Source organism: Gavia stellata, chromosome 17 (assembly GCF_030936135.1).
Source record: "Gavia stellata isolate bGavSte3 chromosome 17, bGavSte3.hap2, whole genome shotgun sequence".
In the NCBI taxonomy this organism is placed as follows: Eukaryota; Metazoa; Chordata; class Aves; order Gaviiformes; family Gaviidae; genus Gavia; species Gavia stellata.
This window is the reverse complement of record NC_082610.1, coordinates 18821586-18844565: the sequence shown is the minus strand read 5'-3', so window position 1 is coordinate 18844565 and position 22980 is coordinate 18821586. Positions and strand designations below refer to the sequence as shown.

The following is a 22980-nucleotide window of genomic DNA, read 5'->3' as shown; positions in this document are numbered from 1 at the left end:
TAACAGATTTAATAGTAGCAGCTTGAGGAAACCACATTCATGAGAGTTGTGTATTTCCTGAGCTCTTGCAAAAAAAAAAAAAAAAGTGAAGGTGCATCTCAGAGTATTTTGCTTTTTCCTCTTTCTTTGCATGTTAGGTCTCAGAAGGGTAAAGGTAAAGGTAAAGGGTAAAGGTAAGGGTAAAGGTAAGGGTAAAGGATGCAGGTAAAAATACGGCCAGCTCAGACTAGCACTCCTTTCTGATGTCCCTTTTGTATGTTTCAGCTATATAAAGCTTTCTCAAAGGGCCAGGGAAGGGCCACCTTCCCCATCTTTCGAGTCCAGCTCCATTTTCTTTACCTGAAAATACAGAAAAGAGAAACTTGTCAGTAAAATGAATGAATGTCAACTAATATCTCCTTGAGGAAAAGGCTTTTGTGGGGTGAAGTTTCTTAATAAACCAGAGAACAAGAGATTGGGCCAGAATAGCCATATAGGATATAGGTGCCTCATCCAAACTCAGAAGTTGAACCTTTATTTCCCGCCTTCCGGATCAATGCCTTTATAACTGGATCATTACCTGTGCGATTCTCTCTTCCTCTGTAAAAATCCTTAGGAATGGCTTCACTTTTCTGATGTGAAATAAAAGGAAAATGCATCCCCAAAACTATCACAGATCCAGACTAGGACTTAAATTTTTTTCCCCATGTGAAATATTTCCAGAGAGTCAAGAAGAGAAGGGCAAACACCGGTGGTTTTCCTATTTTTAATTCCCGTGCTTCTGCAAAATCTTCAATTGCTTTTATATGACACCACTTTAGTCTTTATGGCAGGATGGCTGTGTATTTACTATTTCTTTAGTATAGAACTTGACAGTGATGACAGACTCAGTGCCCTGTCATATCTTACTCAGACCCTTTTAAAAAATATAGCATCATAGAATCATAGAATGGTTTGGGTTGGAAGGGACCTTAAAGATCATCTCGTCCAACCCCCCTGCCATGGGCAGGGACACCTTCCACTAGAGCAGGTTGCTCAAAGCCCCGTTCAATCTGGCCTTGAACACTGCCAGGGTTGGGGCATCCACAGCTTCCCTGGGCAACCTGTTCCAGTGCCTCAGCACCCTCATGGTGAAGAATCTCTCCCCAATATCTAATCTAAATCTCCCCTCTTCCAGGTTAAAGCCATTACCCCTTGGCCTATTGCTACATGCCCTTGTAAGAAGTCCCTCTCCAGCTTCCTTGGAGGCCCATTCAGGTGCTGGCAGGCTGCTAGAAGGTCTTCCTGGAGCCTTCTCTTCTCCAGGCTGAACAACCCCAACTCTCTCAGCCTGTCCTCATAGGAGAGGTGCTCCAGCCTCTGATCATCTTCGTGGCCCTCCTCTGGACCCACTCCGACAGGTCCATGGCCTGCTTATGTTGGGGGCCCCAGAGCTGGACGCAGTACTGCAGGTGGGGTCTCAAGAGAGTGGAGTAGAGGGGGAGAATCGCCTCCCTCGACCTCCTGGTCACTATTCTTTTGATGTAGCCCAGGATATGGCTGGCTTTCTGGGCTGCGAGTGCACATTGCGAGCTCATGTTGAGCTTCTCATCCACCAGTACCCCCAAGTCCTTCTCCTCAGGCCTACCTCAGCCATGTATGGTGTAGGATTGTAGCCAATTTTAAAGAGGAATCAAATACCTTTATTAGAAGCTCAACCACACTCATGCAAGCTTCTGGATGTATTTTCTATCAAACCTTTGTGAACTGCTGTTCTTGAGTTTATTGGTGTGTTTCACCACCTGCTCTTTTTGCTTAGTCTCTCTCTTTGATAGTTTAAAATATAGATTGGAAATCAATATCTTCCAGCATCTTGAGCAGCAAGGACTGATGTAAAAGAACCATTTAGCTTGTTAGCGATATCCTTCTCCTTAATTGTTCTGTTGATTCCCTCATGGTCCCTCTGGCTACTGTCCTTCTCACAAGCTTTCTCTTTCTGACGGCTGTACAAAACACTGTTATTCAAGTCTTTAGCCAATTCCTCTTCAAATTTCTTCTTCCCTCTCTTTTAATGTCCACCTTATATTTGGCCTGTCACTTTTGTGTCACTCAGCTGAATTTCCATTTGCTAAAGTCTTCTGGTTTGAACATGCTTGGATCAAACTGTCTTTTAAAATACCTGTTCATAAAATGTTTTCTCTTGCCTTTTCCCATCTTTCTTGTTTAGACTCTATTATTAACTAACATTGATGCAGTCTGAGCTTACTCATCTCCATTCTTTTGACATAAACTGCTTGCTTCATCTTCCTTCTTCCTTCTTTTTCCTTTCTTTTAAACTGCACTCTTCCACCTTCCTTTCTAATGTCTGATATCTGATCTCTGATCTCTGCAAAACTTGTATCAGCTCTGTTGTTGACACCAAGCGTAATTACATCGTCTTTATGTGTGTTACTCGGCTCCAGTCGCACTTCTGATACCAGCAGTTGTCCTGTGGGATGAATCCTTTCTTATTCTTTGAACTTGTTTGAAGAAGCAGGAATTTGAAATGTCTAAACCTTGTCCCAGCTTACTTTTGACCACTTACACATGTGCAGCTGAAGTCACCCACTATAACTGCTTTATTAGGTTTATCTCCCTTTGTTTTTCCCGTAACTTTATGCACTATATATTTTTCCTAACCTGGAGGTCATTATCCCTACTAGTATTTTCTACTGCCTTTTTATTACTGGACATAGTTTGAAATGGAGTGAGATACAACTGCTTTTTTTCTAATTAATTTTACCAGAAAAATTATTACTATTAATACAAAGAATATTTGGGTTATACAGTAATGGGGTCAGTTGTTAGCACTAGCCCGTTTGCATTTGAGCCGTCGTTGCTCATGCTCATTGTTTTGAGAATAAGCCCTGCCTTAAAGGGATCTTGTTCTAAAAAACATGATGTGAGGAAGAGGAGAAGCAGGCAAGTAGATGGGGGGCATGAGGAGGGTAGGATAATAAAAATAATACCATCAGACTAGGCAGTAGAGGTAGAATTGTTTTTACAAAGGAATCCTGGCAGAGGAAGAAGCCGTAGGGGCTGGGCACTGTGAGCTTCTTTCTAACGGCAGGGGTGAAGGATGCCTTTTTTTACAGGTGGTCACCCTCCGCTAAAATTAAAAATGTGTCTATAAATAGAGGCAGCAAACTGAAATAGCCCAACCAAAGAAAAGAAAATCCTTCTGTATTTTTTTTCTGCCTTCCTTCTTTTTACTGTTTTGATGCCGTGAGAGATGTTAGTAATAAAACATCTCAGCAGGTCTGCATTTGGTTCCCTGCTTCACCATGGAGGTGTGTATGGTTTGGCAAGTCACCTAGGAGCACTTTCTGCAGGGCGGTTTGGTATCTGGAGACTCTTTTCAGAGCGACTGAGGTGCTCCTCAGAACCTCAGTAAATGTTTGTAAGCACCTTTAGGAATGAATTGCCTTTAAATATCTCATTCTTATACCTCAGTTTTCACTCTGCAAAGTGAAAGTAGTACTTCAATAGCTCATAGAAATGTTACACAAAAAAAGCGTAAAGCACTTCAGTTCCTATAGCGGTAAAAGCTGTATGATGACCTCTGAGATAAGTTTTAGTAGCTCTCATTGGAGATTCATCTCAGGCAGACAAGTATGCTTAATTCGTAATAATTGAAGGAGGAAAAATATAAAGCAGTGGGCAAAACCTGAAATCTAATCTTAAAGGTCCAAAAAAAAGGGTATGTTTTCAGAGGAGAATGCAATTCTGAGTTCAGAGTGTAGTCATGTCTCACATTTAGCTAGCAGGGATGTTGAAGGCAAGCGCTAGCAACCTGAATACATATATAGGATCCCTAGATGGCTCATACTCTGGCTAACAGCTTGTGCTATAGCCCATGCTGTCATCTTCTTATTACTGTTATCAGCTTTGTAAGGTAATTTCTGGAAGCTATGCTATAGTTTTATCTTTATTTTACAGTGCTTGTACATTCAGGGCAGTAGCAGTGCTCCTTCTCTCTGTGTACGGATTGCAACTTACGTCTTAATGTTTGCAAATTTGGAAGAAGGGAGAGACTGCAAATGATCATTTCCATCACGAAGATACCTGTCTCTGTAGGGGAGGTGTGAGAGTGAGATTGTTGAGAGAGGATTTAACTAACCTGCATGAGGTAAGTCACAGCCGAATTCAGCTGACAGTGTTTTCTTTTCATAAAGATCCCCCCAGGAAGCGTGTGGACTCCCCAATGCTGAACAGGCATGGGAAGCGGCGGCCAGAAAGGAAGTCGATGGAGGTTCTCAGTGTGACAGACGGCGGCTCCCCAGTCCCTGCTCGCAGAGCTATTGAAATGGCACAGCATGGACAGAGGTGGGTCCCTCCTTTACCCAGGAGTCCTGCCTGTCTGGGTTTGCTACCCCCTTTTATGTTATACACACAAAGGCGCTGTGGAGCTTTTCTATTCGCACCAGCACTCATTACAACTTCCAAGCACATTTGCAACATAATCCGGCAGCCAGCAGCCCTTACGCACCCAGGACCAGGAGTCCTGCCAGGGGCTTAAGGGTTCTGTTCGCTTGCAGCCATTGCTCAAGATACCACCACGTCCTCTGGGCAAGATTCATCTCACCTCTTTCTAACTGTCGAGAACATAGGCGTTCAGTCTAAGCTTGTGCTACAGGCTGTCACTCTAGGCAATGGGGACAGACGAGGGCTTTGGAAGGTCTCAGATGTATATGCCCTCTGTTCCAACAGTCTTAGATGGGATAAATTACCCTCTGGTTGTTCATCTCTGGCTCTGTAGCCTACAACAGGAATGTAGATTACTATCTTGGATTAGGTGCCCAGCTTTTGGGTACCCAAAGTTAAAGGAGATGAACCCCACCCTCCATGCCATCAGAACAGCTTGAATCTGGAAAGCCCTGTCCAGGCATCTGTAGATGCCTCTAAAATGTGCTGTCAGAGCCAGCATGCATCTGACCCACATAAATTACCACATGCCTGTAAAGTGATGGAATATGTATAATTTTGCCTCTTTTCTATCAGAGAAAGTGTCGGTCTTGTGGAGAAACAGCAGAGGAAAATGGTGTTTCCTCAAGGCAGGTTCTGGGACAGTAAACGAACTGTGGAAGTTCAATTACGTGAACCATGGAAGTTGCTTCCTCAGTCCCTATGACTAGCCTAAGGGAAGCACGTGCATTTGGATTCACACTTGCATAAATCAATCAATATAAAAGAATGCTTCACATATATGTATGCTGATGATGCTGTAACTTCTGTTTCAGCTTTATGACATGATTTTTTTGTTTGGCTGTTAAGATCTGCTCAAAAAGAGCCTGCTGTGCCCAGAAACTCCCTTTGCTGACTGAGAACTGGGTGAAGAACGTGAAATAATTTCATGTCCAGAGGCCCCTAGAATTGCTGGAAAGTTTTGCTGGCAACTGTTACAGTTCTATCTACAGTGAGGAAGAAGTGGTGATTTCCATAATCTGCTAGGACTCATTTTGGACTGGATATGTGGCCTTGAGATACACTGCCATAAAGATTTTTCATTGTAGTATAGGTTGGAAACCTGTCTTGAATATGTGGTTTGCTTTGATGTGAGGTCTGGGCGAAGGAAGTGTTCAGGACAGGGTGTGCTCAGTGTTCCTCATAGGCTGCAACGTGATCAGGATGAACACGACACTGACAAACAGTTGCTCGCTGCTTACTCAGCTCAGGGTGTTTAATCTGGTACCTGGTAGACGCATGGGCCATGAAGCTCCCAGAGCCAGGCAGCGGTGAATCACTTTCCCCCACCCCAAGGCTGCCTGCGAGTCGCAGTACTCTGAAGCTGTGTACAGCAAGTGTCCAACTGGGCGGAACAAATAGGAGGCGTTAGGTCGATCCCAAAGTTTTCTGAGAGCTGAAACCTTCTCTTCCAGCTCTCAGCTTTGACTTTGGATTCAAAAGTCTGCAGAGGCAAAGCTGTGTCTTGCTATCCAAAGTATTTCTTTTGCTTTTAAATGTCTCACTCAATTCTGCACATGAGGAAACAACTGAAGTCAAAAAGTCTGAGATGAGTTCAGAGCAGAGACGTATCCAGGCTACAGATCAGTAATGAAGGGCTTTGGCTTAAGGAGGAAGTGAAACCTGCCAGGCCCAAAAGAGGTACAGGGCAATGCATACCACAACTCAGGGCTGGACATAAAGGTGTGATTAAGGGTGGAGAAAGGAATGTAATAACACCATGATTGACGATGATGGGCTTGATAGTGCTTGTTTTGGAAGGGGTTAAAGGGAAGTTGTTATTTTACTCCACGTGTGAGCTTCCATAATTCATACCATCCACATCCACAGATGACAACGGCACATTTTGTGTTGCTGGCAGCACAGTCGTTTATAACGTGAACTGGCTTCATTAACGAACACCGCTGCATGGGGATTGTCTGGGGACGATGCATTGCTGATGGGGCACCATCTGTCAGAACAGTCAGTAACAAAATGACAAGTGCCTTCCACCAAGAGTGGGGGATTTTTAATGGCTAATTGCATATTATATTCCATGAAATGACCCACTGACGGTGGATTTTCCAGCAGTAGGACTTAGATCCCAAAAGTGGATGCTTTTTTAAGAATGGCATTTTTGGTCTCAACAGATGACTATTCAGTGCTTTTATCCTACGATACTAGGACAACAGGGAGGTGGGCCATGGAAACGGGTCTCCTGTTCAGACACAGATGACTTGTGTAAACATCCGGAGACACAGAGCCATTGCTTCTTTCTTGAGCTGGCAGAGATACTCTTCTAAGCAGTGGGCAGAACACACCCATGTGTCTTGTGATTTAGTCCTATTGTCCTCTTTCCCTGTAGTAAACAGATGTTTGCTTGCATAAAGGGGATTTATGTTACAACCTCTGGTTTATGTGTCTGTGTGATGAACTGTGCTTTTGGTAACCATGTGGGGACCCTACAGTTGTCTGGTCTTGGCTTGTTTAAGGGCATATCTTTCCATTGAGATTTGAAACTTGGCAGCCTGCAACCCTACAGGCTGAGAAAGTATTAAGCAAAAAACATAGTCCTTCAGTGACTTAGTTTTGGATAACGGAGGAGGGGAGCTCAGCACAAAGGCTGCTTGTTGAGCTTACAGACTCCTTAAAATGCTTGTGCTGACCTCCCCAAGTGTTCTCCATTGGGTCTTTGTATATGGCAAAGTTAGCATGCAGAAACATGAGCCACCCTAAAACTGGTGACCAAGTTTTGTTAATTCTTGGGTTTCCACGCTAGTTGTCAACTAAACGGGTTCATAATTACATCTTAATTGCTTCTGCTGTTGTGGTATCCACAACTCTCAGACTATCTGGTATTTCACCGAAATGTCAAAAGAAAAGAGGTAGGTTCTGAGCTTAGTTTAACACCAGCTAATTTGCCCCTTGTGCCAAAATCACAGAGACTAGGAACAATTCCATGGGAGCTAGAATCCGTCGGGGATATGCCAGAAATTTTCAGCAGCTCTGCTGTGAGGGTCCAAAACTTGTTCTAAAATGGGCCTCATTAACTATTCATTTTCTTCCGGTTATTGAAGTGGATAGCTTGCATGAAAGATCAGCTAACATTAGGAAGCAGTGTTCTGTGAAACAGTGAAGCAAATTAGCAGTGAAACATGCTACAGAGAGCTGCCCCTTTAGCAAAGCATGGGGAATTTCGCTTCTAAGCTTCCGGTATTCAGGCCCAAGATGATAAAGAAGGGCATTTCTCTATACACTGAGTATAGGGAAGAGAGTTGGGAGTAAGTGGTAATGGACCTTACAAATTAGAATACAAAATGGATTCCTGTTCCTCTAAGAGGCTCTATAGTCTGATTTTAACCTTTTCTCAGATTGTGCTTAGGGTTGAGGTCTTCTAGAAAAGTCTGAGTAATGAGTGCTTTGCAATTTGTGCCTTCAGGCATGTTCTATTTTCCCTGGACAATGTGACAAAGTAGATGGTACCTGGGGTTTTGATCAGAAAAAGGAGAGCAGGGTTTACAAGTATGTATGGGGGAAGTTGTCTTAGACCTCAGAAGTCAGGGGAAGATAATGAACTTCAGCACGGTGTAGGCATGAGCCATAGTTGGGAAGTAAAAGAAAGGTTTTTCAGAGCATTGCTTAAAAAGGGGAGGATGGGTTGGGGGGCTGGGTGTCCAGCATTGCTTCAGGTGACTCTCTTTTATAAATGTCCACACTAGTAACTCTGTTTTCTCGCTTTGTTCCTGCCATAGTAAAACAATGTTCAGTAAAAGCCTGGATATCTCTGAAGCCAATCCCAAATTCAACAAAGAAGAAAGGTATAAACACTGACAATATGTTCCTCTCCTCTACCTCACTGCTGAGACCTTAAAGATGCAGTACTTACCTTCTCCGTGTGGGGACATAGCTGTTCTCTCTTTAGACGGAAACAAAGAGGGTGGGGTATTGACAGCCCCACACCACGTATATTTTTGTACAGTACCAATCATTTGAGGCTATCCCCAATGCAGCCTGTGACTGTACCAACGTTTTCCCCACTAAAATTTCATCCTACTGCTACTTCCCATTCAGTTCTGCTATGAGCGAGGATGCCCAGGGGGGAAGACGCATTTGCTAAGGCTGCTTTGGGAGGGATTGGAATATAAAACACTAGGAAAGCCCAGAGTGCTCCACTCCCAGCACTAGAAACAGCAGCACAACTGAGTCAGTGACAATGGTAGGAAACTTTGGAAATCCTGTCCGACAGAGCAAAATATTAAGTGCCTGTAGGTGAGAGACAAACTCCTTAAGGCTACCCTGGCTGCAGCAGAGAACACAAGATGATGGAAGACAGAGTTTTTGGAGGATGATTCCAATCTAACAGTTCAAGTGACAGATGGTGAAGAATAACAAAAAGGGTAACTCCCAATTGTGGATAGAGGCACAATGGAAGACATGCAGGCCACCAGATTTAGGGAGTTTAAGTGGACTCATGTGGGTCCACGAACAAAAAAAAAAGTTTAGACTTTTGGGAAGGTTGTAAGTGGACATGTTGTTCCTAAAATTTTGGTCTCAGAGGAAGAGAATTTTTCTCTAATGTTAAAAGCTGGCATCCCAATGGGTAATTCTTCATCAAAATGTAATCCTTACACATTTTGGACAAACACTTAGCTCACCCAAAGGTTAGGAGTGTTCCATGTGATTCAAAAAGGGGGAAGCAGTGGGTTCCTTAAAGGAACCTATAGACTTGGCAAACCATTCTTCTCTGCATTTCCCCTATTACTAGAAACCTTTCTATTTAAAGATAAATGTGGCCTTTAAGCCTCAGGAGAGTGGTAGGATGTGTGAGGGACAGCCCCTGTTTCAGCCTTTTGCAGACAGAGGCAGTGCTTTGTGGGCGGCGTTTCAAGTCTTGAACCTGCCGCAGTGAAGACCATCGTGCGTCTGCAGGAGAGACTGTGCCTCACGCCCTCTTTAAGATGCCAAGATAGGAACAAGCATTGGACCCGAACTGTTAGAAACCTCCAAGTTTCACAGCCATGAAGAAGTAGTGGTTATACAGTCTTTAGTGGCTGGGCTTTCTTGGACTGTTCCATAGACATGGAATTCCTGCTCCTTTCTCTGATTCCCCCTATACGTAAGTTCTGTTCTTGAACACGTGGCACTTCCTGCGTTAAAAGTTAGTCTGAAACTACTCCGAAGATGAGCTCTTCCCACAGCAATTAAAAGTCAGGTCCAGTAAGAGAAGTGCAGAAATTTTACCTGTGACAGGAGAAGGATCTTTCAGCAGATGTTCCCAGCACCATTCGTTGTCCCTCTGGCCTTCTCCAGCAGCTGCTGCAGCTGTGTTCAGAGCAGAGGAAATGACCCTTCAGTAACCGCTGGGGGAATTTCTTAAATGCACATGGGCATTTCGTGTTCCCCCTCAAACGTGCTGTCTTTCAGCGTACAGGAGGAGAAGGTTAGGGCACTGCACGAGGAGCACCCAGGGTCCTTCTCATTGGAGGACCAGGCTGATTTTTCAAGGATCACATTCGCTGTGGTCTTACCTCCCTCCCACTTCTAAGAGTTAGGATGAAGGACCTCAGTGGTGGGAAAGCGAAAGGACCTGGATTCTGGAGCCGTGCGCAGCCACATGAAAGAAAGGGATAGGCAGCAAAGAGAACCCCAGCAAAATGGGGCCAGCTAATCATGGTGGCCATTAAATTTTTGGCCAGTGTTTAATTATCCAACTTTATGATGTCTTTTTTAAAGGAATACTGCATCTTTAAGGGTCCCTTCCCTCTAGATGCACATGGTTGTCTTAGTAGCTGAGGCCACTGTCCCTTTCTTTTTCTTTTTCTTTCTTTCTGACTTTCACCCCCTCTTTCAGTGCTTCTCTTCTTCTGTATCTGGGTTGCTGCAGCTCCGTAGTTCACTTGCTTCAGTATTGTAGGGAATGCACATGTCTGCGCTTCTGGGTCTATTGTGTCCTGGGATTGTTCATTTTTTTTAAACCTCATTTCCCTCTTCCTTTTCCCTATTGTCAATTTGCTTTCCATTCTCTTTGTTAACCTCTTCAGTGCCTTCCCTGTTGGGAAAATGACTTGGAAGAAAAATTAATCAACCTTCTCGCACCCATTCTATTTACATTTTAATATTCTGCATGTGTGAATATGGGTGTATTTTCTGTACAAATGTACACACACGTTCCAATATACAATGGGTGTCAATTTGCTCTTCTCAGTTACATCACTGTAGATAGATTTGTACGGGTACAATTGAGGACAGCGTTTGTCCCTAAATATATACATATATATGGAATTGTATATATATGAATTAGATCTTACCCAAATTTGCACTCCAGGCTGAAATACAAATGGAGTGTCACTCAAACACATGACAAAGAACTTACTGTAATGCTTCTTTCCACTTCTCTATCAATGCGTAGCACAACAATTTTTTCTTTCTCTTCTAACTACGTTTTAATTTTAACTGTTCTCAAAACTGCCTTGCGTTGCCCAGCCCAGCATTTGCAATGTTGATGTAACGGGAAGCATGGCTAGTTGCACTGAGCAATAAACTGTGAAATCTACTGGGCATATATTAAATTTGGCATTTCTGTTGGTGACCGTCTTGTGGAGAATGGATTTTCCTCACCCAGCCAGAGGTAGCTCGGGCAGCTTGGGAGCCTGTTAATGAAAATGGAGAGCATGAGAGAGAGAAAGAGACAGAGAGGAAAAAAAGCGCTGCATCCGACTTGAAAATAATTTGGCTTAATAACACACCAGATTTTTTTTAATTTCTAATCTAATCTTGGTTAATATGAAAAGGTGGTGACACTTTCCTGTGTTTGCTTACCTGCACCCCTGAAAACTTAATAACCTGACTATTCTTTTTGATTTTGAATGCTTTGGTTAGTAGTGAAAAATTAAGAATACTGAATTTTTTGATTGTCGCTAGGTTTCAAAGTCAACATGCCAGAGATTCATTCTGCTTTTAGAGCTGCTGTTTCAGACTCTTTTCACCACAGCGTTGATTTATTCTCCATTCACATTTGAAAGATTTTCTTTGCAACCTTTAAGACCCAGAGACTGAATTTATTTTAAATGAAAAATGAGATCCTGGAGCACAAGATGGCATCTGCAGAGATAAGTGCCGGGTTGCTGAGCTGGTATGTTCTAGCTGATCTGAATTCCTGACTATAAGACCATCATGACTAATAAGCCAGTATCAAAGCAGCTTCACAGCTTGAGCTACAATCTTGTACCCTGGGCTCCCAAGCTGGCTCAGAAATGCATGCTTTAATAACCAATACGTTTCACAGTTCATTCGTGGCAAAAAAAGTACTTCTTACCAGGCCAGCTTGGGGGACAGAGGGACACTACACTGAGCAGTCTGGGGACAAAAAGAACAATTTCCTTGATAACAGTCTGATCTAATGGGGCCTTATGTAAGAGGCAGAAAAGAAATGCAGCACGAAGTATGAACCCCATTGCTCTGCTGACTGCTTTAATTGGGATTTGGCCGGGAATTTTTTTTTTACAGCCTTAGTATGTCCCTCTCCATATTCCCCAGTGCCAAAGTTGGACGTGTCCGCAATGTTGTGAGCAGGGCAAAAGTGATTTTCTGGTAAATGAAACTGTCCCCCTAGTGTTCCTGGTCTCTGAAGACGTAGGCTCCGGTGGCAATAATTATGACCGTTCAGTTCTCCGAACAGTATTTCACTCTACTTTTCCTACTCTTCTCTCCACCTGTCTCCACATCCCTCTCTCTTTCTTTCTCTCTCTCCCTCTCTCTTCATTTTCCCTTTCCGAGGATGGCGAGTGCTGATCCGTTGGGGTAAGCTCTAGTTTTGGATTATTCCTGTTGCGGGACCTGTTGTATCTTGTAGAGAAACTTTTCATTTGCACTTTACAAATACAGTACAGGCTGATAGACTTCAGTGAATGAGGCTTTACAGCAGGGAGAGAGAGAGAGAGATGTGGGAAGAAGCATTTTTGGTGCTTTTGTGTGTGTTTGTGTGCTTTTATGTTGGAGTCACACTCCATATAATTTGGGCTCTTTTTTGTTCTTTTGTTTGTCTCTATGTTTCAATGTCTGTGGGCACAGAGAACTATTCTCAGACACTGTGCCAGTACCAGGACACCTTCTGAGAATGAAACCCCCTTCTCCGTTTAGCGCTTTTTGTATCTGTTTGGTACCCTCCAGTTAATTTTGATCCTAATTTATCCTTTTTTCTTCTTTATTTTTTTTTAAGATGAAGCTGAACCCCATCCTGGTTATTAAAAAAATGCTGGGTATTCCCTCTCTTTTTAGTATACGTTTTCTTAAGAGATGAACAGATGGCCCTAGAGACAGATACATCTTCAAAGCTCTTTATTTTCAATAAAGAGGATATAGGTACAACTAGGAATGCAGTCACACTTCAAATTAAAGTTCCATTTATAAATACTTAACAGAAGGAGAATATTTTACTAATAAATGATTTAATAACAGTATTTTAATAGATCACTACAGACTACAGCAAAAGCTTATTGAGAGGGTACGTATTGAGAAAGCTAATTAGCACCACTAACAGTTACTTCTCATGTTTGTAGCATGCTTTACAATTTATTACTTCTTTCTAAACCATTTATAAATGGAACTTTAGTATAATTGGCCAATTAAGGAAGGTGGTGCTGTTTAACATCACCCTCTGTGTGCGCTGAAAGGAAGAAGAGGTGTGTTACCAACACCTGCGGTCCTTTCTCTGTACTCTTTTAAGGCTTCATCTTACAAGCAGTTATTACTATGAGCAGACCTTCTGACTTAAGCATAAGTATTCCCAGTAAGAGGTGTTCTAGTTAGTATTATTTGCACGGTTGGGACTGTAAGAGAGTGGAGCGTGAAAGGTATTCTATTCATATTCCCTAGACCAGGGAGCAAGGAAGCACAGTTTGTATCTTTTGGACACCCAAGAGTAATAGTGATGAAATGTTGCAACACACAATACCTGACTGCTCACCTATTGCATATTAATTCTGGTCATTTTCAGGGGTCTCATACCCTGAAATACAGTTTAGAATTTTTCGGTTTTATTTGAGTGAGCAAGCAAAGAGGAGTATCAAATTCCACCCAATTCAGGCTTGAAGCAAATAAAAGGTTGGCTGGAAGTTTTGGGAATGACTTTCAAAACTACACGTGGAAGCAAACCGATTCACAATTTCTAAGGCATTTCACCCAGGGACACAAATCCGATGCATTACTGCACGCTGCATGCATGCTGCAGGCTCCCCTTCGTGGAAGCATGGCTCCAGCTTGACCAGCTCAGAGGCTGTATTCAGCATCCTGGTAAAACTGTGCTATGACAGCAAGTTCTGCTGGGACTGCAACAAGGTACCAAACTCCCCTTTGATTGTAAGAAAAGAAATTTCTGTGAGATGGTTATTCAAAGAAGAAACAAATGCCAAATCTGATCCAAATGTTTAATGCTGGCTGTGAAACCTTTGTACTCTACTGGTGTATACTAGCAGACGCACTGTTCAAAGCACTTGAAAATCAGAGTGAAGGGCTACATAGAGGTGCTCTGTACATGTGCTATATGTGTCGTGCGGTTACCAGGTCAGCTGTGCTTTTCCTTCTTGTATTTCTCTCTGCCTACACCTCAGCAGTGTGAGGCTTCAGCCCTTCACCTCTTGCAGCTCTCAAGAAATTCTGCAGTTCTCTGAAACCAGCTGGAAACTGGATTCCAGCTCCTCAGTTTCACCAGTAAGAGACCACTGGTCTAACATGAATTGGGCCTCGCATGCCTTCCCCTTTGACAGCAGCTGGCTAAAATGAGTAAAAAATTACTGTAAAACAAAGGACCTTTTAACTTTGATACTTCGAAGTATCAAAGGGATTGAATAAGGTCTCAAATCATCACATCTACAAAGTACAGCCCGCACATGCACATTCCGTTTCAGTCCTTGACCTCTCTCTTTCATAGCTCAGATGTCTCCAGATTACTGTCAATCTATGAGACGGGAGGAATAGCCTGCAATGGTCTCAGTGCCCACCTTATGTTTAGAGTGCCCTCTACATCTTCCCCCTCCTAAACCTTGGGTCTAGCTCCCTTACGTTTGGGGTTTTTTTAATTCCTCCCTCCAGGCTTGGCAAAACAACTATGTCACTTTGGAAGGGACTAAAAATCTTTTCTTGTGTCTCTAAATCTGGCAGTTGTGTTTGAGGGAATGCTTTTTATCTGAGCAACTGCATTAACTTTGCTGCTTGTATTTTCAACAACTTTTTGATGGCTTCCATTGAGTTAGTGCCCAAGCGTACAGCAATGCAAAACACAGAGCAAAATGAGTCACATGCAATGTTTGTCGTTTCCTAGATTGTTGCATTTAGTATGAAGTTATTGGAATAATTACAGATTTAATACTTCCAATGACATGTAATGCCTATAGAGACTCTTAGGAGGTTACTCACTAATAGATATTTCCCACTAAATAAACTTAGTTCATAGCCATAGAGATAAGATGATGCCACATTTTTCTCCTCTTCCCACACGTAAGATCATCCAGGGTCTGCCATACTAATGTGCTGCCTGTAGGGCCTCATACTTTCATTTTCTGGTGAGGGGAATAAAAATGTAAATTCTCTCTGTTCTTTCATTACAACATTTCAGCATAATGCAACATTTTCATGACTTTCTTTTGGCCCTGTCCCAGTTCTGTCCACCTGACTCTGAGATACAGGAGCAGTGCCTGTGTGGTTTTTGTTTTTTTTAAAGAACTGAATTCTAGCATTTCCCAGCTAAGATGATCTTGACGGGAGAGACAAATCTGACATTTTTGCTTATTAGTATTTTTGTACTGAAATATAGACCCTGCCACTGTACTGAGTTTTTGTAGCCAGCTTGGGAACTATGGGCCATTTGTAAAGGTAAATTACGGGAGATTTCTTAAATTGAAGAAGATGCAAGGAAGATCTCCTCAGTCTGGGTGTCATATCCCATACCGGCACGCTCTTGTAAAGGGGGAAAGTTGTGAAAATGTACAGCTCTCTTTTTACCCCAACACTTAAAATTAACCCAGGATTCTTTAAACTCTTTCCACTGCTCCTATATACAATTTCCAGTGTGGACAAACTAAAACTTGCTGTAGGGCTTACTTTCCTTCTGACGTATTTTGCATGTAAATCAGCAGCAGAAATAAAGCTTGTTCGGTAGCAATCGTGTGGATACTGAATGCATTTCCAGGAGGATTTTCACACTAACTCTCTCTTCTGTCCCCCACCTCAGGCTCCTAGGCTGGATGAAAACACAGTACACAACAACTCTTTTTCAAATATTGCTTCCCATAAGGAACTGGGAGTTGGGAGGTGGGGCCTGCCGTGCTTTGCCCTCCGTGTGTGTGAGCGCTTTTGTAAAAAACTAGGAGGCAATGGGGTTGGGAGGGGAGAATTCAGGACTGTTGGAAACACCTGATTGCAAAGAGGAAATAGCAGATTGGAACTTTTAATCGAGTATCCTGGAATTCAGGTGAGTGTCAGAGAGGACTGTCCCACCACAATTAAGAGTTGGTGGGAACAGCTCCTAGTGGGAATTTAACTCCTAAGTAGGTGTTTAACTGCATCTGTGGGCACCTCTGAATGCCTTCCGCATTTGTCCAAGATAATCTGTAGACTCCTCTTGTAAGTTATGGTTTAGAAGAAGCTTTTCCTGATGACTCACCCAAGGAGGATTTTAACTAAATGAACTTCCCATACGCACGACACATCTGCGTTGCTCTCAGCTACTTCAGTTATAGGAGAGGCACATAAAATAGCCTTTCAGAAGTGGAGCAGACGGTTCTTCCCTTAAAAGTACTTTGCATAAACCTTCATGAGTGCCCCAGATCTTGATGGTACAAATTTAGGTTTAATCTAGCGCAGAAGAATGCCAAGACTGAGCTTCTAGTTTTTGACTGCTGTACTGTGATGGGCAGACCGCAGCAGGGTACAAGGAAGAACGTAAGTGGGGAGTTTCTGCGTAGAATGAGTGCCCCGGATTTTCATGGTGCAAATTTAGATTTAATCTGGCAAAAAAGCATGCTGAGACTGGGCTTTGGGGTTTCACCTACTTACTGTGACGGTTGAACTGCAGTGAGATGCAAAGAAAAAGATCAGTGAGTAATTTCTGCAGAGGATACAAATAGAGAGAACAGGACCTAGTTATAGCTTACCCTTTCCTTGGAAATATTTCCTCTTCTGCAGTTCACATATTTTTTAATAATTCTACTACTCAAATTTATTCAGTAATAAATGTCTGCAGGACCATTTTAGAAACTGTTTTTTTGGTTTATTCTTTTGTAACAGTAGAAGAGAGTAAACTGAGACAGTTTATGGTCTAAATTTGTTTTATATTCTCTTATGTGTAAGCTGACACTAACTACCTGACCGATACAAATTTTAAATACATATATGTGTACACAGACGTAGACACATATGTATACACATACACACATGCACTCTGTTTTCCAAACACCTACAGGATTTCACCTTTTCATGTTTGTTACCTGAAGGCAAGTAACTGCTTTCACGGCTCTTGCCATAGGTGAAACATTGGTAGGTTTGCTATATTGACATGTTGCATGGTCATTGTTGGAACAACTCGGTTCTTAGCCACGTCCTCTCCTGTAAGATGTTTCAGTCTTCAAGACAACTTACTTTCTGTTTAAAAAGGAGAGAAAGCAGCTGCCCCTGGGGCTTAACTCATTTACAGTCACACGGAGGGGGTTTTTTCCTGCAGGGCAGCCCTCCTCCTGGAAACTTCTGCTGCTGAAATGTTTGTGCATATGGCCTGTCTGCCTTTTCAGCACGTTCAGCGTAGCACATTTGTACGTTTTATTGTCTACAGCTGACGTTTTTCATAGGTGGCCTTTGCTGGAGAGCATAAGAGCATTACAGTATAGGTGACCTTGTCAGCAAATAGGACAGTTTATTCTCCCTTGACTGGCCTCTTTTTGAGAGCACCTGGGCTGTTTTCTTGATATTAGTAAAGTCATCAACAACAGCAGAACTCGTTATCCATGGAGAAGACCTGGCTGGTTTAATGCAGCAGCAGGAAGTCTTACTGGAGAGCAGGGATGTGAAATCCATCAGTGAGAAGCTGGAAAGGGTTAAGCCAAGGTGAGCTTTGATAGCAGTGTGAAGTCATCGCATAGGAAACGATTGCATGCCTGGGTCACTGAGACTTGTTCTTTTAATATCTGGAAGAATCCCCTACCTTTGTGCCTTGTACACACAGTGCTTTTCCACGTTGCTCGTGACAGAGAACGCCTCGTTCTGTGTCCACCAGCACTGCGCAGAAGAGAATTCTCAGCACCAACATGAATGTCTTGACAGTCCTTTTTGAGTTCAGCAGTTCAGCTTGTGCAGGTCAGGCGTAGTAGCTTCCATGTGCTTGATGACCAAAAAGAAGGTAGCAGCTCCCTTAATGACAAGGGATTGTAGCATCCTCCCTGAGCAACAGCACTTCTTTGTTTTGAGGGTGGGACAACTGTAAAATGTGACAGTAGTGAAAGGAAAGAGTCATGTGCTTTTCCAGTGACAGCCTCCCTCCTCCTCCTCACTTCATGCCTGTGCCTGTGCTGGCTGGTGTTCAGGGTTATGACTTGTCCAAGTTTTCTGAGGGCTGTTTTCCTTATTGTGTCCATTCAGGTCTCGGTCAATCAGCGGAGCGTCGTCTGGGCTCTCCACCAGTCCTCTCAGCAGTCCAAGGGTAAGTGGTGCTGCTTCAAGATCTGTTGGTCCAATTCACTCACACATGCTTGATGCTTTTCGACATCTGTTGCTGCGGACCTGTGGCTCTTAGCTGGGATGTTTTGTTTTTCCTTGGCAGCTTCTAAATTTTCATGGGTGGTGAGGGAAATGTTATTTACAAATGCAAGCAGAGAATTTCTCATACATCTTCCCTGCGCTGTTAGCAGGGATCTCGCTGTGCCCCTGCCCTTTTTCAGTCTCATAAGCACATAGAATAACGTTGCTATGACTAAACACTGCCATATCCAGCTGAGGTCGGGATACGGTGTGGTCTCAGACCAAATATCAAGAACCATTTCACAGCTACCTTCAATCAGGTCACAGTAGAGCACCAAACCGTGCCTGTTACAACCAGCTTGATTCCGTTTGCCTCGGAATAGCTTGTGTTGGAAAGTCAGAGAAGATAAATGACACAAATGTGAGGGCTAGCAAATTTAAAGAGGAAGTAAGAAGTCAACTAATTAAGAGGAGAAAAGTACACTCAAACTCCTATAAAGAAGGTACGTTCACGTGCCCTTATTCGATATACAGTCAGCTAAATACCGATACTCGACTAATACTGATACTCAGGTAGTACAAAGCATGCTTGATAGTACAGCTGTTGCAAAGTTGTTATAGTTTCTAAATGCAGTGACAGAGGCCTCCCTCTCCTTGGTAACTTCTTTAGGGATAAGAGTGAGTATTCCTCGTGGCTGACCAGGTCAGCTTAGTCATGTCAAGACTGCAGACCTACCAAAGTCTAGACCTCATCAAGACGTCTGTAGGGCTGTGGGAATCCATGTTACCTAACTGTCTGGCCCAGAGTCTTTGGAGGATGTCTACATACTTCTCAAGACTTCATGAGAAGATGCCATTCCCTGTTGGAAATGGATATATTCCATGTGTTAGGGTATGGATGCACCTATGGATCTACTCCTAGGTCTATGAAGACAACATTAGTATTCCAAGTATTTAAAATTGTAATTCCCCAGTATCATTGTGTGTAATTCTTATGCATAAAGACACACTGTCGGGTGCAAGTTTCTAGGCTACTAAAGCTTCCAACTCCTTGCTTGATTGAACTATTTTCTGAAACATATTCTGGGTTCCTATCAGTTGCTACCCTGTTTTGCAACTGGCACAAATGCATTTGTGGTCTCCTCTGCGTCTTTAATGTACCAGGAACCAGTGAAGATCCATTTCCTTCTTTCTGCACTGGGACTCCTGGATGTTGGCGGAACGAAGCAGAGGTCTGAGAACTCTTATGCCACTGCAAAATGTACTGAAAAAGAGCATGGGAACAGTTTCGTGCACAAAATAAGCATCCAGTGCAGCAAACCTAAATCTCAATCTCATCAATTGATCTCTTGGGATCAATTTCTGACATCTCAGTAGGACTACATCAAAGAATAAGAATGACAAGATCTGTTCCATAGTTGCTGTATCTTACCATTATTACTTAATAGGCAGTTTATTAAATAGTCTTCAAAGGGATTTAGCAGCCAGATGGCATTTTCAGCAGATCACAACGATATTAAGGCAGGTCAAATTTGAGGCTTAAAAGGAAATGTTGGAATAAAAATCCTATTTTTTTTAAAACGTCCTTACCTATGCTTCTAATAGCACCTTAGATTATTGAAAGAGAACATGCTTTAAAAAGCAAATACACATTTCACTGTATGCATTGCTTAGGTTCAGCTCTGTGAGGAATGGAATTCGACAGCAACTAGGAGTTCTTGAATCTCACAAGATCTTGCTAATGGTGTGCCCCATTGCACCAGCTGAAATATAGACCTAATCTTGTGCTTTATTTCATTATTAAAAAAGCGGCAATTAAGGGTGCCCCTTCAGATTATTAATGGCTTAAGTGGGAGTTGAATTTGACTTTATTTCTTTCAAATTTGTTTCTCAAACCATCCTACACATAAGATACAAAAATTGCAAGGAAACATTTGCAATCAACTGTCTTTGACTTTTATCCATTGGTGTCATTTGCAGATGGTTAATAGTCAGATGCTGAGAGTCACTTCCATAAATTAACCTCTTTCCTCATCTTCTCCCCTTCCTTTCTCATTGGTGATCAGAATTTACCAACATGGCAGACTGTAGTTTAACTTTACAATCCTAATAACAATACAAATGTTTTGATGTAATGATTGCCTTTTAATTTTGGTGGCCTAACCCTAAGTTCTTTAAAGTAATTGCAAAACTTCGATGCAAACAATTTTAGGAATTAAGTCTTAAATAGATTTCTGCATTTTTTTAAATATGGCAACATTGTGCTTATCCACCAAACCCAGAAAGTAAACTCAACTGGTGAGTGTGCTTACCTGGGACTGAGATTTGAGGCATGGTTACGTGTACATGGTACGTCTGGACAGTGCTTGATTACAGCTTTTAGGTGTTAAAAATTAATAATAATGATAATGGTGATAAATAATTTGTAATAGGTAATAGTTTCTAGAAATCAGAATCTGAGCGCAGACAAAAGCTAAAGATCTTGAGTAGTGATTTCTATTTTTACAATTCTGCCAGTACTTGTAATCTAAGGTGTTAACAGCAATGTTCTGTAAGGACATTCGTTTTGTTTTAAATGTGATTTTTAGCTTGCTAATATTCCTTTAAAAGGCTTCTATCCTCCCAAGTCTGCGTAGTGCTGTTTGCTGTCGATATATGAATGGTTTCCCAAAATGCCTCTAACATGTGTAAATGTTCTTGTTTGGGAAAAAAAAATTCATAATCCCATTTTGATAACTCACCAATGGATTATGAACTTCGGTTGTCTTTTTCTTTTTAAACTGTGTCTTACAAAACAATGGCTCACCCCACCCCCTCCATAGAATTGGGACTTAATGGCAAATATTGCTGTGACTTTATGACAGAAGTTCCGATTATCAAGCTGTCCTTCGTCGCAATGAGGGATGTTGCAGCGGAAGCATAAAGTCTGATGGGGAGTATCATCTCTTCCCAGATAAACACGTTTGCCAGGCCTCTCTGAAGTTTTTGCTGTAGCTGTTTACAAATCAAACACCAGCCTGAGTTCGTATTTTTCTCGTGGTGGTGTGTGCTCTGAAGCCTCCAAGTGAAAGCTGAGTGGTTTAACCTTCCAGACCAAGGGAGGAGAGTGGATGCCCGCCTGGCATCGGTCTCCCTTTCCCCCCTCTTTCTGCAACGGGTGGCTGCAAGCGGGGTGTGCGTTAGCCAGAGTCAGGGGTACAGAGGAAGGAAAGAGGTTCTGACTGGCGTGTGCAGTAACCTGTGTGTATCGCCTACCACTCCGTATGTATCACCCACCTGTTTTGAGTTCCATCTCTCTGCTGGGTTTGCATATGGGCACTTGGAGCTGAAAGAGGTGGTCCCATTCTTGGCACATCTCAATTTGTCTGTGGCTTGAGTGGTTCTTCTTCCCCTTCCTCACCTCCCTACAGCATCGTGCTTCTCTCACTGCAGGGCAATCAGAACAATCCCAGAGAGATGGCATTTCTCTCTTCTTTTTTCTTGGTTACTTTCTTTCATTTTGTTTTTTTTTTTTTACTTTTCCTTTGTTTTACTTTTCTTTCTGTTGTTTTCCTTTGCTGACACGTGGTTGGTTAATATGATGAAGCCTGTTATGACACTGTTGTTCTTGCTGCTGCCGCCGCTGCTGTTGTTGATTATGCTGTGTTCCCAGCTAACTGCATGTCTTTTTTTTGTTTTTTGTTTGTTTGTTCGTTTTTGTTTCTTTGCAAAATCCCTCCCCCCCCCACTACCCCTTCACCTCCATCTCTTGTGTCTCCTTGTGACATGGTGCATCTTTGTGACTCGGATGGATTTTATTCTGACTTTCCTTTCTCTGCTCGCCCGCTCTATGCGTAAATCACTGTTTTTGATGTGCATGGACACTCTGCGTCTGTCTCGTAGCCTATCAGAAAGTTCTTCATCCCCCCTCAGACCTCCGACCTCCCTTTCTCTCCCCGACCCCAAGTCTCCTTGGACCCTGATGCTTGTAGGAACGCCTCCAGGCCTGGACATGTACTCCAACCAAAGCCAGCACTTCAGCCCAACCCAAAGACGCAGACTTTGCCATCCAAGAGCAAATTGGCCGAAAAACCACTCCAGTCTACTAAATCCAACCCACTCCCCGCCAGCAATACCAGCGCCCCCTCTTCCCAGAACACCCCTGTGCAGAATGCTCAGGGCCGCTCGCCTGCTGCCGGCTTTAACCCACAGCTCGCTGTTCCTAAAGTGCAGACCAACCCTATGTCTCCTGTTAGATTGCTCCCTTCCAGTACTGACCCAAGCACCAAATCTATCCCCATCATACAGGTCACCCCTCACCCCTCTCCAAGGGGAAGTCCCCTCCCTACCCCCAAGGGGACACCTGTCCATACGCCAAAGGAGAGCCCAGCAGGCACACCCAACCCAACACCACCATCCAGCCCCAGCATTGGAGGAATGCCATGGAGGACACGGCTCAACTCAATCAAGAATAGTTTCCTGGGGTCTCCTCGCTTCCATCGCCGGAAATTGCAAGGTGAGTACTCATCCAAACGTACCGGGTGGGTCTGATTTGGGCAGACGTTCAGCAGCGAGTTGATACCTCTCTGTGGCTCTGCAAATTCCATGTACTGAGGACTGAATATTGGTGTTGAAAATGGGCATGATAGCGTCAGCCAGCCCTATCCCAAGGCACGTGTGAGCGGGCTCTGTCATGCCACTGTACCTGCTCCAACAGCATCTCCTGAGCCTTCTTCACGCTCTAGCCATACACCTCTTACTATCCCTGTTGTGGCTCTTGGAACACAAGAAAATTTTATCTTCAGCTTCTCCACTCGTTTAGTCAGCGAACCTAGA

At 43.1% G+C, this 22980-nt stretch overlaps 1 protein-coding gene across 1 annotated transcript in view; it reads left to right on the top strand.

Moving 5' to 3' along the window:
* The window catches only part of BRSK2 (BR serine/threonine kinase 2), a 318409-nt gene that overhangs the window by 264288 nt on the left and 31141 nt on the right, over positions 1 to 22980 (top strand). The window contains exons 12-14 of the mRNA XM_059825816.1: positions 4173 to 4323; positions 18067 to 18127; positions 22453 to 22660. Coding sequence (XP_059681799.1) covers positions 4173 to 4323; positions 18067 to 18127; positions 22453 to 22660 — 420 coding nt within the window. The remainder of the gene's footprint in view (positions 1 to 4172; positions 4324 to 18066; positions 18128 to 22452; positions 22661 to 22980) is intronic.